This window comes from Oryzias latipes, chromosome 13 (assembly GCF_002234675.1).
Source record: "Oryzias latipes chromosome 13, ASM223467v1".
Taxonomy (NCBI): Eukaryota; Metazoa; Chordata; class Actinopteri; order Beloniformes; family Adrianichthyidae; genus Oryzias; species Oryzias latipes.
Window position 1 is genome coordinate 32,589,070 of NC_019871.2, and position 11,449 is coordinate 32,600,518.

At 43.6% G+C, this 11,449-nt stretch overlaps 1 protein-coding gene across 2 annotated transcripts; it reads left to right on the forward strand.

Annotated features, from left to right (window-relative positions):
- The first annotated feature begins 3,441 nt into the window (after positions 1-3,441).
- Positions 3,442-10,044, forward strand: LOC101169057 (transgelin). Of its 2 annotated transcripts, XM_004075971.4 has the most exons (6): positions 3,462-3,616; positions 6,492-6,528; positions 8,782-8,970; positions 9,049-9,220; positions 9,308-9,410; positions 9,481-10,044. In XM_004075971.4, exons 2-6 carry the CDS (start codon positions 6,517-6,519, stop codon positions 9,617-9,619), a joined length of 615 nt encoding a protein of 204 aa, XP_004076019.1. In that variant the 5' UTR covers positions 3,462-3,616; positions 6,492-6,516; the 3' UTR covers positions 9,620-10,044. The 2 variants fall into 2 exon arrangements, with proteins under 2 accessions (XP_004076018.1, XP_004076019.1); XM_004075970.4 differs by lacking the exon at positions 6,492-6,528 and having other exon boundaries at positions 3,442-3,616.
- Positions 10,045-11,449: the final 1,405 nt, after the last annotated feature.

Sequence of the window (11,449 nt, forward strand, 5' to 3'; positions counted from 1 at the left end):
TACTGGGACGATACCGTCGCCATGGACACCACAAATCCAGATGTGTTACAGCATGAACTGGACCTTTTCTCTTCTTGGTGTGACGACAACTGTTTGGATTTAAATGTGTCATAGACCAAAGAAATGACCGTCTGTTTCCACCATGGACACTCCATCACGCCTGTTAAATTCAAATTCAAATTCAAATTAATTTTATTTATAAAGCACCTTTCAAACCGACAGCTCAAAGTGCTTTCCATAAAAAAAAAAAGAATAAAATAAAACCAATTCCCACACATGTAATAAAATAATTAAATAAGCCCCTCATAATAAAATACACAAAAACAAGCACAACTAAAGGAGAAATGACAGAGCTTAAGAAAAGAGAACCCAGAAGGCGCCGTCTGCCCCGTCCTCCTGTTGGCCGGGTGTCAGCATCTATGCAGCACAAGCACAACTCATCCCCAGCACCTCCCGCCCCAGAGACCCCCAACCCCCAGGCCCTGTGAACCCAACATGGGCACACCAGGCCCGGCAGCCCGGAGGAGCCGGAACAGGAGATGCCTTTTCAGATTGAATCAAGTCCACTCTGTTTATATCTTGGTACCATATTTGACCACAAACTCACATTTCAGTTTAACAGTGAACAGCTCCTTGGTAAATGCCAACATCGCCTCTTTTTTTCCTTCTGGAACTTTGGAAACTCCAAATCCATCCGTCCTGGTAGCTTTTTATGGATGCTTCACTGAATCCATCCTTTCATTTAACACGGTTGCCTGGTGTGGTTCACTGTCTCAGTAATCGTAACACAGTTAACAGAATCGTTTTAATCAGCACCCAAGAACAGGACATGACAACATGATCGCCACAAACACCACACACATCCTGCACAGCCGTTACAGTTTGTTCAGGATGAAGATTCAGATCATCACCATTCAGGACAAAGACAGCCACATGGAGTTTTGCACCGACATCACTTTGACTGTTTTAGCTTCTTTTTTCCATTTGGTTGCTTCAGCAGGTCATAGTTTATACTCTCTATCTTTTTTTTAGGTTGTGTGTGTGTTGTGTTGATTTTACCGATGATTGTCTGCTCTGTGTTCAACCAGCAAAGGAAGTTCCAACCAGAAAAATAAAGTCATTTTGATTTTGAGTGAAAACTTTTACTAAATTTTAAAGCGTTATGGTGAGAATAGCTCGCCTTTTGTCCCTCGTTTTGTAATGACTGCTTGCTGTATTGAAAGAATAAAGAATTTGTTGATAATTAATACTTTCTAAACACTATGTTACAAGTGTGTGGATTACATTTGAGACAAAAGGGTGTTTTTTTCCTAAACATTCAGGTCAACATTTTTATCGTAACCCTTGTCCTATCCTAGGCACTTTAACGTTGGGAGTGGGGTCATCTAGACCCACTAGACAGTGCTCTGAACCTTTTTTCTTCAATGATTTGTGATCTTCACTGGTGTCCATGGATTACATGAAATCTTTCCACCTTTATCCACCTTTGTCATGGTAGGGAGAACACCTCAATGGAAGGGGGGGGGGGGGGTCATCTAAGATAGCACAAGGTTACCTGACATTGTTGTGAAAAAACTCACCCATTGGATGATCATTGATATTATCTATAACTCATTAAAAAATGGTATTGCAACTGGATTATTGCAACAAGAAGTTCAACCTGCCTCAGGAGCTGCTGACCATTTTCTACACTGCAATAATCCAGTCTGTCCTGACCACATCCATCACGGTCTGGTTTGGTTCAGCTACCAGACACGACAGAAACAGACTTCAGAGAATCATCAGATCTGCTGAGAGGATTATTGGTACCAGCCTTCTCCCCATTCAGGACCTGTACCGATCCCGTGCCAGGAAGCGGGCTGGCAGGATCGTAAAAGACCCCTCTCATCCTGGACACTGCCTTTTTAGCCTCCTCCCGTCAGGGCGACGCTTTAGGACACTGCGAACCAAAACCACTCGCCACAAAGACAGCTTCTTCCCCCGAGCTGTCACTCTTATGAACACCTGACTCCAGACTACTCAAGGACACTGTACAATCACATAAACTGTCCAACTGGAATTACTGCTGCTGCATTTTTCATTTTTTATTTTTTTGTCTTGTTATTTCAATCTATTTCCTTATTCAGTTATGTTTATTTATTCATACAGCTACCTTACACTTACCTTCTTTTATATTATTTATCCCTTTATTATTTATCCTTCTACCTTGCTAGTTTGCACGAGAGCACAAGTAACCGAAGTCAAATTCCCTGTACATGCGCTGTACTTGGCAAATAAATAAAGTGATTCTGATGTATTTTGTGGATTTTATCAAAAGGTTTTAAAGACACAAAGACTTACGTAATCTCTGCAGAGCAGTCGGAATTCATCAGAAATATACCATGCAACATGTTCCATGTAAAAAAAAAAAACATCATTTAATCAGAGTGGGTCTTTAAAGCTGCACATATAACTGTAAGTACGTCCCCACTGTACGAGTAACACGAGTAACAGAATAATCCAATCAGCACTTAAGTGACAATTTAAGCTGAAAAACTCAGAAATGTTTAGTGATGGTTCACACAAAACAAGCCCCTGAGTGGAATCCAAGCTGTGTTCTTTCCGTGTGGAGTTTGCACGTTCTCCTCATGCATGAGCGGGTTTTCTCTGGGCACATGTCTGTGTGGTTGGGATTGGCTCCAGCAACCTTTACAGGGCTTAAGCAGGTTTAGAAAACAGATGGAAATCTTTTTTTTTTTTTACATAAAATGCAATAAATTCCACTTTAAAGTCAATCTCAGCCATTTCACTTTGTACTTGTTTGTCAGAAAAGGAAATCCGATGCTGCTCAGCTCACCTGACTCTCACACATATGTCAGAACGTGAAGGTGGTTCCTGATGACTTTTTTATGCCAAGAACCCGACCTGAAGGACATGTTCACACATGGAAGCAAAGGAAACTTAATGGCAAAAGATAGTCTTAATAGAAACAGAGGAACTGGAGATGTCGTGATCAGTGGGGATGGCGTGCGCTCAAGAATTTGCTGCAGAAGCAGAGATTTTATTGGACTTTTTGTAGGTCTCTACCTAAACATTAATGAGTATATCTCATTTATTTTCCCATCAACCTGTCTCCTAAAGATGTAATGAGGAAGACCCTCGCTCAGTGATTTTTTTCTTTCCTTTGCATCATCCTTTTTAGTCTCTTGCAGCCATTAAGTAGATGAGGAGATGTCCTGAAAGAATTTGGAGAATTCCCTTGGAACAGACTGACTCTGCCTGGCTGCTGTCTCTCTTTCCTCCACACGGCGAAGGTCTACCCAAATAAGGCCGGACGCATTGAGCTGACGTGAGAGGAAGACGTGCAACAGATAGGGAGAGGGAGCTGCTGAAAGGCCATGGCCTTATAAGGATGAAGTTTCCTTTTTTCCTTCCCCTCTTATTTCTCTGATGTGGTCCCTCCTCCCTTTCTCTCAGTGGACAAGTGAAGTCATTGCTCCTCTTCTGCTCCATGTAAGCTGGCATCCTGGGGAGGGAGGTCCTTGTGAGGCATATACAAACACTCTGTCAAGCGTCTGAGCTTGTCCCGCACACTGCACCGCCGGCCCGTGTAGAGCTCACCTTTTCCTCCAACGCAGTGAGTATGCTTCTCCTTTTCAGTCTAAAGAGTGAAGATCTCAATCTGGGATGAAAACATCTGGCAAAGGACGGAGTTAGGAAACACGGAGGTCTATTAAAAAGAGGTTTATTTTTGATCGATTCAAACAGAATCCCCTTTGTTTTTCGTTTATCGTGAGGTTATTCATCTCCCATGCAAAGCGTCTTTGTCAGTTTGAACATTAAAATGATCTGCTGCCATAAAGTTGGCTTTGGATGCATATGTATGAAGTGCTCATGTCATGTTAGACACTTTATGAGCCAAAAACCCTTTTTGTAAACAAAGTAGACACAACTTTCTGATTCACAGGTTATTTTGAGAAGCTGAACGCTCCATGATTCAGTCAAAGCGGGCAGCAGCTGAGAGTGTGAGCTTCCCTGCCGACCCAAAGGCACATTACAAACAAAGAAGAGGAAGAGTCGATTCTTAGCAATGCCAGTTAATGCACATCAGAGCAGGAACTGTGAGCACTCACAGTCAGGAAACAAGGTGCATCGACAAACAGCAACTATGCAGAACCATGGAGGGCCTTGGCAGCAGTTTCAGAGCACGCCTCCAGCCCGGCAGGTCAGGGCACAGCAGCAGTTTTGTGAGCAGCTCTCATTAAACAGAGTGGTAGAAAGCAGAGCATCTGCTGGTACTTCTGTCCCTATTTACCAGCAGGGATCACATTCCTCAACTCGGTTTTCCCTGATCTCCCACACACTCGCTACAGGAACCAGCATGAGTTGGTCCAAGCCAAAACATCATTTGGCGGTTTGCCGGTTAACTGTGGAAGAGCCGAGGGACGCGTGACGTCCTACGGGCTGCTGCAGCCGCCACAGCCCTCATTCTGGCTTCCTGTTTTGGCTCTGAATGCAATCACCATGGTGACGGAGAAAACAGAGCAAGAAAAACACGAGACGGACAGATGGATGAGTGTGAGGAGACAGTCGATCAAGTTAGGAGCTTTAAGGCTACTGGAGAGCAAGATCTTTCTATTTTTCCTATGTGGGTCAAGAAAATTTTGAGGGTTATATTTACTTTTATAAAAACAATTTCTTAGCTTTAGTAGGAATTTGAACGTCCGAAAAAATGTGTGACATTACCATCAACTACGGTCTATCTATGACCAACAAAATTAGCACTGGTCTGTGCGTTCTGCTGGCAGAAAAGCAGGCTGGAATGCAGTGTTTCATAAAAGAGAAGCAGCTAGACGGCACAGAAGCTTGTTTAGCAGATAAGCTTCTCTTATTGGATCCTGGGCTGGACCCCAAGAACAACAACGAGACTCTGGCTGCTCATAAATTCCAGTAAAGAGACTGAGCTCTTGTGGACTCACTCGTCATCCACAAGCCTTGCTACACATATCTTACTGCTCCCTCTCCTGACAGAACCAAATGGGGAAGAATGCACAGATTCTAAGTTGTTTTCTTTGAAAACTATATTCTCTGTTTGCTCCCTCTGCAGAGAAACGTGTTAGACCAAGAGTCAGAGGAAAGCGTCCAAAGGGAAAGACGTTAAGTGCATACCAGACTAGCATTAGCCTGTAATAACAGCATAATGACGCAGGTCAGAGAGAACAGCCCAGAGTGTGTGTTTGTCTTTAAGAGCAGAATGAAGACGGAGTTTCTTAATTTGCGGTTGAAAGTAAGAAGCGCGCTGCAGAGTTTGCCTTTTCCATGTTCCACAGGGATTCAAAAGCTATCGAGCACATGGGCTGGTGGTAACGCACTGCGGACGCTCCGGGCAGACGTCCATGGATGTCTTTGGCTCTGTGACATGTCGTCATGGAGTATTTCTTTTGATGTGAAACTGATTCCGGGGGCTCCGGACCGATACAGTCCCAGAACTAAGATGAACTCATTCCAACCACTTTTCCGTTGAAATCGTTCCAGCAACAAATACCAGGCAACAAGACCAAACAGAAGGATCCTGTCTGGCAGGGACCAAAAGCTGAAAAGAACCCGAGGACGGAATCTGACCTCCGAGCCCTCCGCCTGAAAATATGACAGGACTCTTTTGAAGGTCCCAGGAAGCCAGATCCTGTCACTCCATAAAAAGCCTTTATTAATCCCAAATGAGGAATCAGGAAAACCACTGAGGCAAACATTCAATCTCCAAATCTGAAAAATGGAGCAACACAATGCAGATACTTATAGAAACACAAAGAGTGAGTCCTTTCCCTCCCCAAGAGTGGCAAATGTTTTTCTTTACCAGTAATCTTTTAGCCAAGTTAAAAAAAAAGATCAAGTTAAAGTCCTGCGCGCCGTTACACACTGGATGTGTTGTCTGCGTTTAATCACCCCCCTGGGGGAGGGGTGAGCTGCAGACACAGCCGCACTCAGGAACCATTTGGTTGTTGAAGTGTTGAGTGTCAAGCAGGAAGGATTGGGTCTTTGGTATGACTAGACCATGGATTTGAACTCATGACCATCTCGTCTGAGGGCGGACACTCTACCACAGGCCCTCTGAGCCTGTATCTTGTGTAACCCACAAACTTGCTAATTACTGACATTCAAAACTAAAATAAAAATTTTAAAGCTAGCTTCTCGCCGGTTGGTTACCATTTATTGGTGAGAACGCCAATCTACTTTGTTTCAAAGTGTGAACAGAATAAAACACATATTGGAAGACAAAACCATCTCTATCACACACAGCAGCAGTTTATGTGTCCTTATATTCTGCCACCTACTGACATCGAAGCTTTATTTGACAATGTCAAACAAAAAAGGATTTCCTTGTCACCCTTTAGATTCCAATTTTTGCCGTTGCCCTAGCAACAGCCTTGCATTGTATGCAAAAAACAAAAAACAATCAAATGCTAGTCGGCTCTGGGTTTGACCTTCTTAACTGTGAACTTCCCCTGCAACAGGAAGTTGACGTGACCCGACATCAAGATGGCAACAAAGGTTGGATGGTGCTGACAGCACTTTGATGTTGGTTTTGCACGTGGCTTTTTGGCCCAAAGGCATAAAACTAAAAAGAAAACTGGGCAGCACTGCCATACGATGAAAGAAAAGACTGCATTTCTGTTAGTGAGTGTGTGTGGAGAAGCGTATCAGCTGTGACTGACCTGGAGCTCCCACTGTCCACTATTTTGCCTCAGAGATGCAGCCGACTCTTGGGAGGCTCAATGGTGTGCACTGGAAGACACTGTGCTGTTAATTCCACTGTTTTTGTGTGTGTGTAATAAAAAGAGACATTTACATTGATTGCTGAGCATTTACACTCATGAACACGCTTCTTACCTGCATGTTGTCAGTGTTTGTGTCAATGCCTTTGTTATTGCTTACTGTGAAAGGCAGCCCTCCACTTACACTCCTTCATTTTTTAGATTTTGCCTCCTAGGATCCAGACGTATTTCTTGTGGTCTTGTGTGTTTATTTTCGTGACCAGGAAACTCTTGCAGAAACTTTGCTTTGTTCATTCAAGTTTGCCCCAAATTTGCCAAAACAATTATACAAATTTGAAATTGCGCCACCAAAACTGCAGTTAACCTGACAGGTGAATTTAATTCCCTGTAAAACCTCCTCGGTCGCTGCATTTTGGGCCGTCCTTGCCAAAAATGAAGAATAAAAAAATGTTTTCCTCCAAATTCAAAAGTAATTTAATGATGCAACTTTTTAAAACAGGAGTTTATCCTGATGACATCCTTATGCTGCTGAAGTTGAAGCCCTACTCCAAGGAAAAAACTTGTTTTTGTGACATTTTTCTGATGCTGAAGGACATGTATTAAAAAGAATTTCTTTATTCTAACTGTTTTGAATCTTGAGCAGACCAAAAAAATGCTGTTTGAAAAAGATTATAGTTGCAGGCCAAAGTCTCCCTGCTCTGCTCCATTCTGATCTGTCAGACAAACGGACCCATGAACGTCTTTGTTTTCCTGGTCTGAGCTGGATTCTGGATCAGAACTGGACGGAGGGATGGAAGGCTACGTTGTTGCTCTCCGTTTTTGTTGCACCGCTAATGTTAGCTTGGGTTTGTGAACAGGGGAGCGCATAAACACAGAGCTCTCAGTAATGGGAAAGGGAGCAGGGTTGCTTTGGTTCCACTGGGCCCACTCATAACTGAAACAAAGGTTTTTGGATTCAGTCTAGAAACAGCATCATCATCATTAAAACACCACTGGGAAGACTTTGAAAATGGATCAAAAGCTGATCAGAGTGGGACGTTAGGAAAGTGAGCGTCACTTCCTCAGCAGGGTAAGTGAGGTTAGGAGAATCTTGACTCAAGTGCAGTTCTAACCGTTAGCACTTCCAGACTAAAGCTCCCTCCTCCATCCACGCTACCTCGATTAACCCTTGTGCTATCCTAGGCACTTTAACATTGGGAGTGGGGTCATCTAGACCCACTAGACAGAGCTCTGAACCTTTTTTCTTCAATGATTTGTGATCTTCACTGGTGTCCATGGATTACATGAAATCTTTCCACCTTCATCCACCTTTGTCATGGTAGGGAGAACACGTCAATGGAAGGGTGGGTCATCTGGACCCCATAGGATAGCACATGGGTTAAACAAACCTCATTCAGTTTAGTTTCCGTCTAGGCCTTGTGATGACAATTTATAATGGCTGGGGTAATTTATTGGTGACCGTGGAAACCATTTAGGGTGGGGCAGATGAGGGGTAGGGCTCAGAAATACTTTTGGAGACAGATTTGGAGGTGGTCTGCATGGTGATCATGCACCAGAAAGGCTTTTTGCCAACTACTATCAGAATCAGAAGTACTTTAATGATCCCACACGTGGGAAATTTGTGCGTTACCATGGCAGGAAACATAAGAGAAAGTAACGTAATATTAAATAAACAATAATATAGAAAAAAAAATGTAGCAGAAATGTAAACAAATAAGGCGGTATAATTTACAGACTATTTACAAACAGGTAACATTGTGCTAAATGTGCAAAAGTCATCTGCTACACTGTGAGGGGTTGTAGAGCTGAATTGTGTTGGGAAGGAAGGATTTCCGGTATCTGGCAGTTTCAAACTACAGAAGAAGATAGTCTGCATCCTCTGAGGCAAAATCAAAAGTGACGGGGAACTGAAGATATTTGGACAAATTTGAGCAAAGAAAAACACATGATCCTATTTTCCCCTTTTTCCATTTAAGATGTCCTTAATCTTTTCCCTTTACCACACTGTTCTCCATCCACCATCTTCCAGAGTGCTGGCATGGCTAACAAAGGCCCGTCTTACGGCATGAGCCGGCAGGTTCAAGAAAAGATTGACAGCAAGTACGACCCGGAGCTGGAGCAGATCCTCGTGGAGTGGATCTGCCGTCAGTGTGGCTCCGGCGTGGGTCGACCAGAACCAGGAAAAATGGGCTTCCAGGCTTGGTTGAAGGATGGATGTGTGAGTGTAATCACGCTCTTTTTTTTTTCTCTTTTGGTGTTGACTGTGCTCCATTGCAGCTTCATCTTGTCCCTGCAGATTCTAGGGGAACTTATCAACAGCTTGTTTGCTGGTGAGAAACCCGTAAAGAAGACCCAGAGCTCGCCCATGGCCTTCAAGCAGATGGAGCAGATCTCCCAGTTCCTCAACGCGGCAGAGAAGTACGGCGTCACCAAGACTGACATGTTCCAGACCGTGGACCTCTGGGAAGGTCAGATGGGTTTCATTGGGGTGTGGTTGCAGAAAAGGCTTGGGCGCTGTGGCCTGTGAAGCATTCAACCCGCATGTGTTGGTGCAGGAAAGGATCTGGCTGCGGTGCAGAGGACCCTGTCGGCCTTGGGCAGCTTGGCCGTCACCAAGGACGAAGGCACTTACAACGGAGACCCCAACTGGTTCTTCAAGTGAGTTCAGTGACACCAAGCGGGCCAACAGAAGGAATCGCCGTAGAACTCTTTCCAAATGTCATTGCAGGAAGGCGCAAGAGAACAAGCGAGACTTCAGCGACGACCAGCTGAAGGCGGGCAAAAACGTGATCGGCTTGCAGATGGGGTCCAACAAAGGTGCCAGTCAGGAGGGCATGAGCTATGGACGGCCCAGACAGATCCTGTAAAAAAAACAGAAATCACTGCTCTTTGGCCATTGCTGTTGCCTAAAAACGTCAAAGCTCTACTATTCTTTTTGAAAGCTGTTAACAGTCGGGTCAACAACAAGCCGAAAAACTGAAAACTGAATGTCTTAATGACGAACATGACTGACACAGCAGACTCCGTCATCTCCAGGAAGGTCGACAAAGAAAACACAACACATTTTTGAAACATAAAAATCTTTACTGACATAAAATCCTCTCCATAATTGACATTTGTGCAACACAATCCAAAAAAATTTTGAATTTATATTTTACTAAAATGTTTACCTGCTTATTTAGTCCAGATTGACACACGCCTCTTCATGCTGCAGTAGTGTTTTGTAGTTCACCACTTCTGTCAGTGCCAATGTTTTTGTACATTTTCTTAATAATAAATGACTTTGACATAATTTCTGAAGTATTTTGTGACTCTGGAAATGTCACCTGTTGTTGAAATATATAAAACAAAAGTAGCCTCAGTCTTTTAGAATCATTCATGAAGGTTTAGTTTACTGAAAACAAAGGAAGATTGATCAAGCCAGGTGGGAAAAGATGGACTGTGCCAAGTTAAAGCAAAGTTTGCTCATTTCTGCCTGTCGTAGATGCGGGCACACATCTACTGGTACTGAGGTTCATGTCGTCCTTCATGCACTTAAAGACTCCGAAGAAAATGGTGTTTGTGACACTTTTCTCATGAAGGATCCGAAGACTCAGAGCGACTTGAACCAATCGCTGACTGGTTTCAACATGGCGGTGCCCGTATCTGGAGCAACGGTGAGGAATTTGGCCTCATTTTGGGAGAGGCGGAGGTCACATCCATCCATCCATTCATCTACTTTTAAAGTTTTTACAGGGTGTGTGTGGACTAATAATTTCAAAACAAAGGTGAATCTGTCAAAAGAAGGATTATTAGAGTTAATGAAATAAATCATGTTTACCAATTTTAATAGATTGAAACAAATAAACCCTTTAAAGAAAGGAAATAGAAAATGTGCAGTGAGAAGGGTAGAGAGAATCTGGTGTGTGCAGCAGACAGGGATGCTGCTCAGTCCAGTCAGACAACTTCACAAGTTGGTGACTGTGCTATTGGAAAGAGATATATCATAGGAAATACTGTTGAATGTCTGTCTGTCATGTACACTCCTCAGTAGCAGGTCCAGGACCCTCCTCTGGCTGTCAGGGAGGCAGGTAAAGGATGTTGAGGAAGGGATGGAACAGGGTACACGTGAACGTAAAAACAAAAGAGAGGACGAAGAAAGATTGCAGCTGTGTTAGGGGGCCTGTAAAAATTATTTTCAGGGCGTAAAAAAAAAACACTGGGCGGGGCCACAGTCTCTTTGCTCTGCTCCATTCTGATCATCCACTGTCAGACCAACAGATCCATGAAGGTCTTTGTTTTCCTGGTCTGAGCTGGAATCTGAAACAGAGCTGGACAGATGGACAGACCTGATGCCATTTTTGTTGCACCGCTAATGTTAGGTTGGGGGTGTGAGAGGCTGTAAGCTAGTGGGAGAGCTTGTAGACAAAGAGCTCTCATTAAAAGTGAGGGCGACATTGCTACACGCCAACAGAACTCCTGCCGCTCTGCAGAAACTATTTCCCAGAAAACAACGACAGTCTTTTACCTTTGACATCAATATAATTAAAAGACCACATAACTAGAGGAACATTTAACAACAGCTCCACCGATGATCTGAGTGGGTCTAAAACAATCTCTGAGCTTAGCATAGCTAGCAACAGTTCAGATGTTTCACTTGTAGCCTTGTTAGCTAACACCAGCGCATACATGGGTGGACTTTAAGCAGCTAATTATCA

Coding starts and splice junctions, on each gene's coding strand:
- LOC101169057 (XM_004075971.4), top strand. Junction 9,221..9,307: donor GACCGTGGACCTCTGGGAAG/GTCAGATGGGTT, acceptor GTGTTGGTGCAG/GAAAGGATCTGGCTGCGGTG. Junction 9,411..9,480: donor GACCCCAACTGGTTCTTCAA/GTGAGTTCAGTG, acceptor ATGTCATTGCAG/GAAGGCGCAAGAGAACAAGC.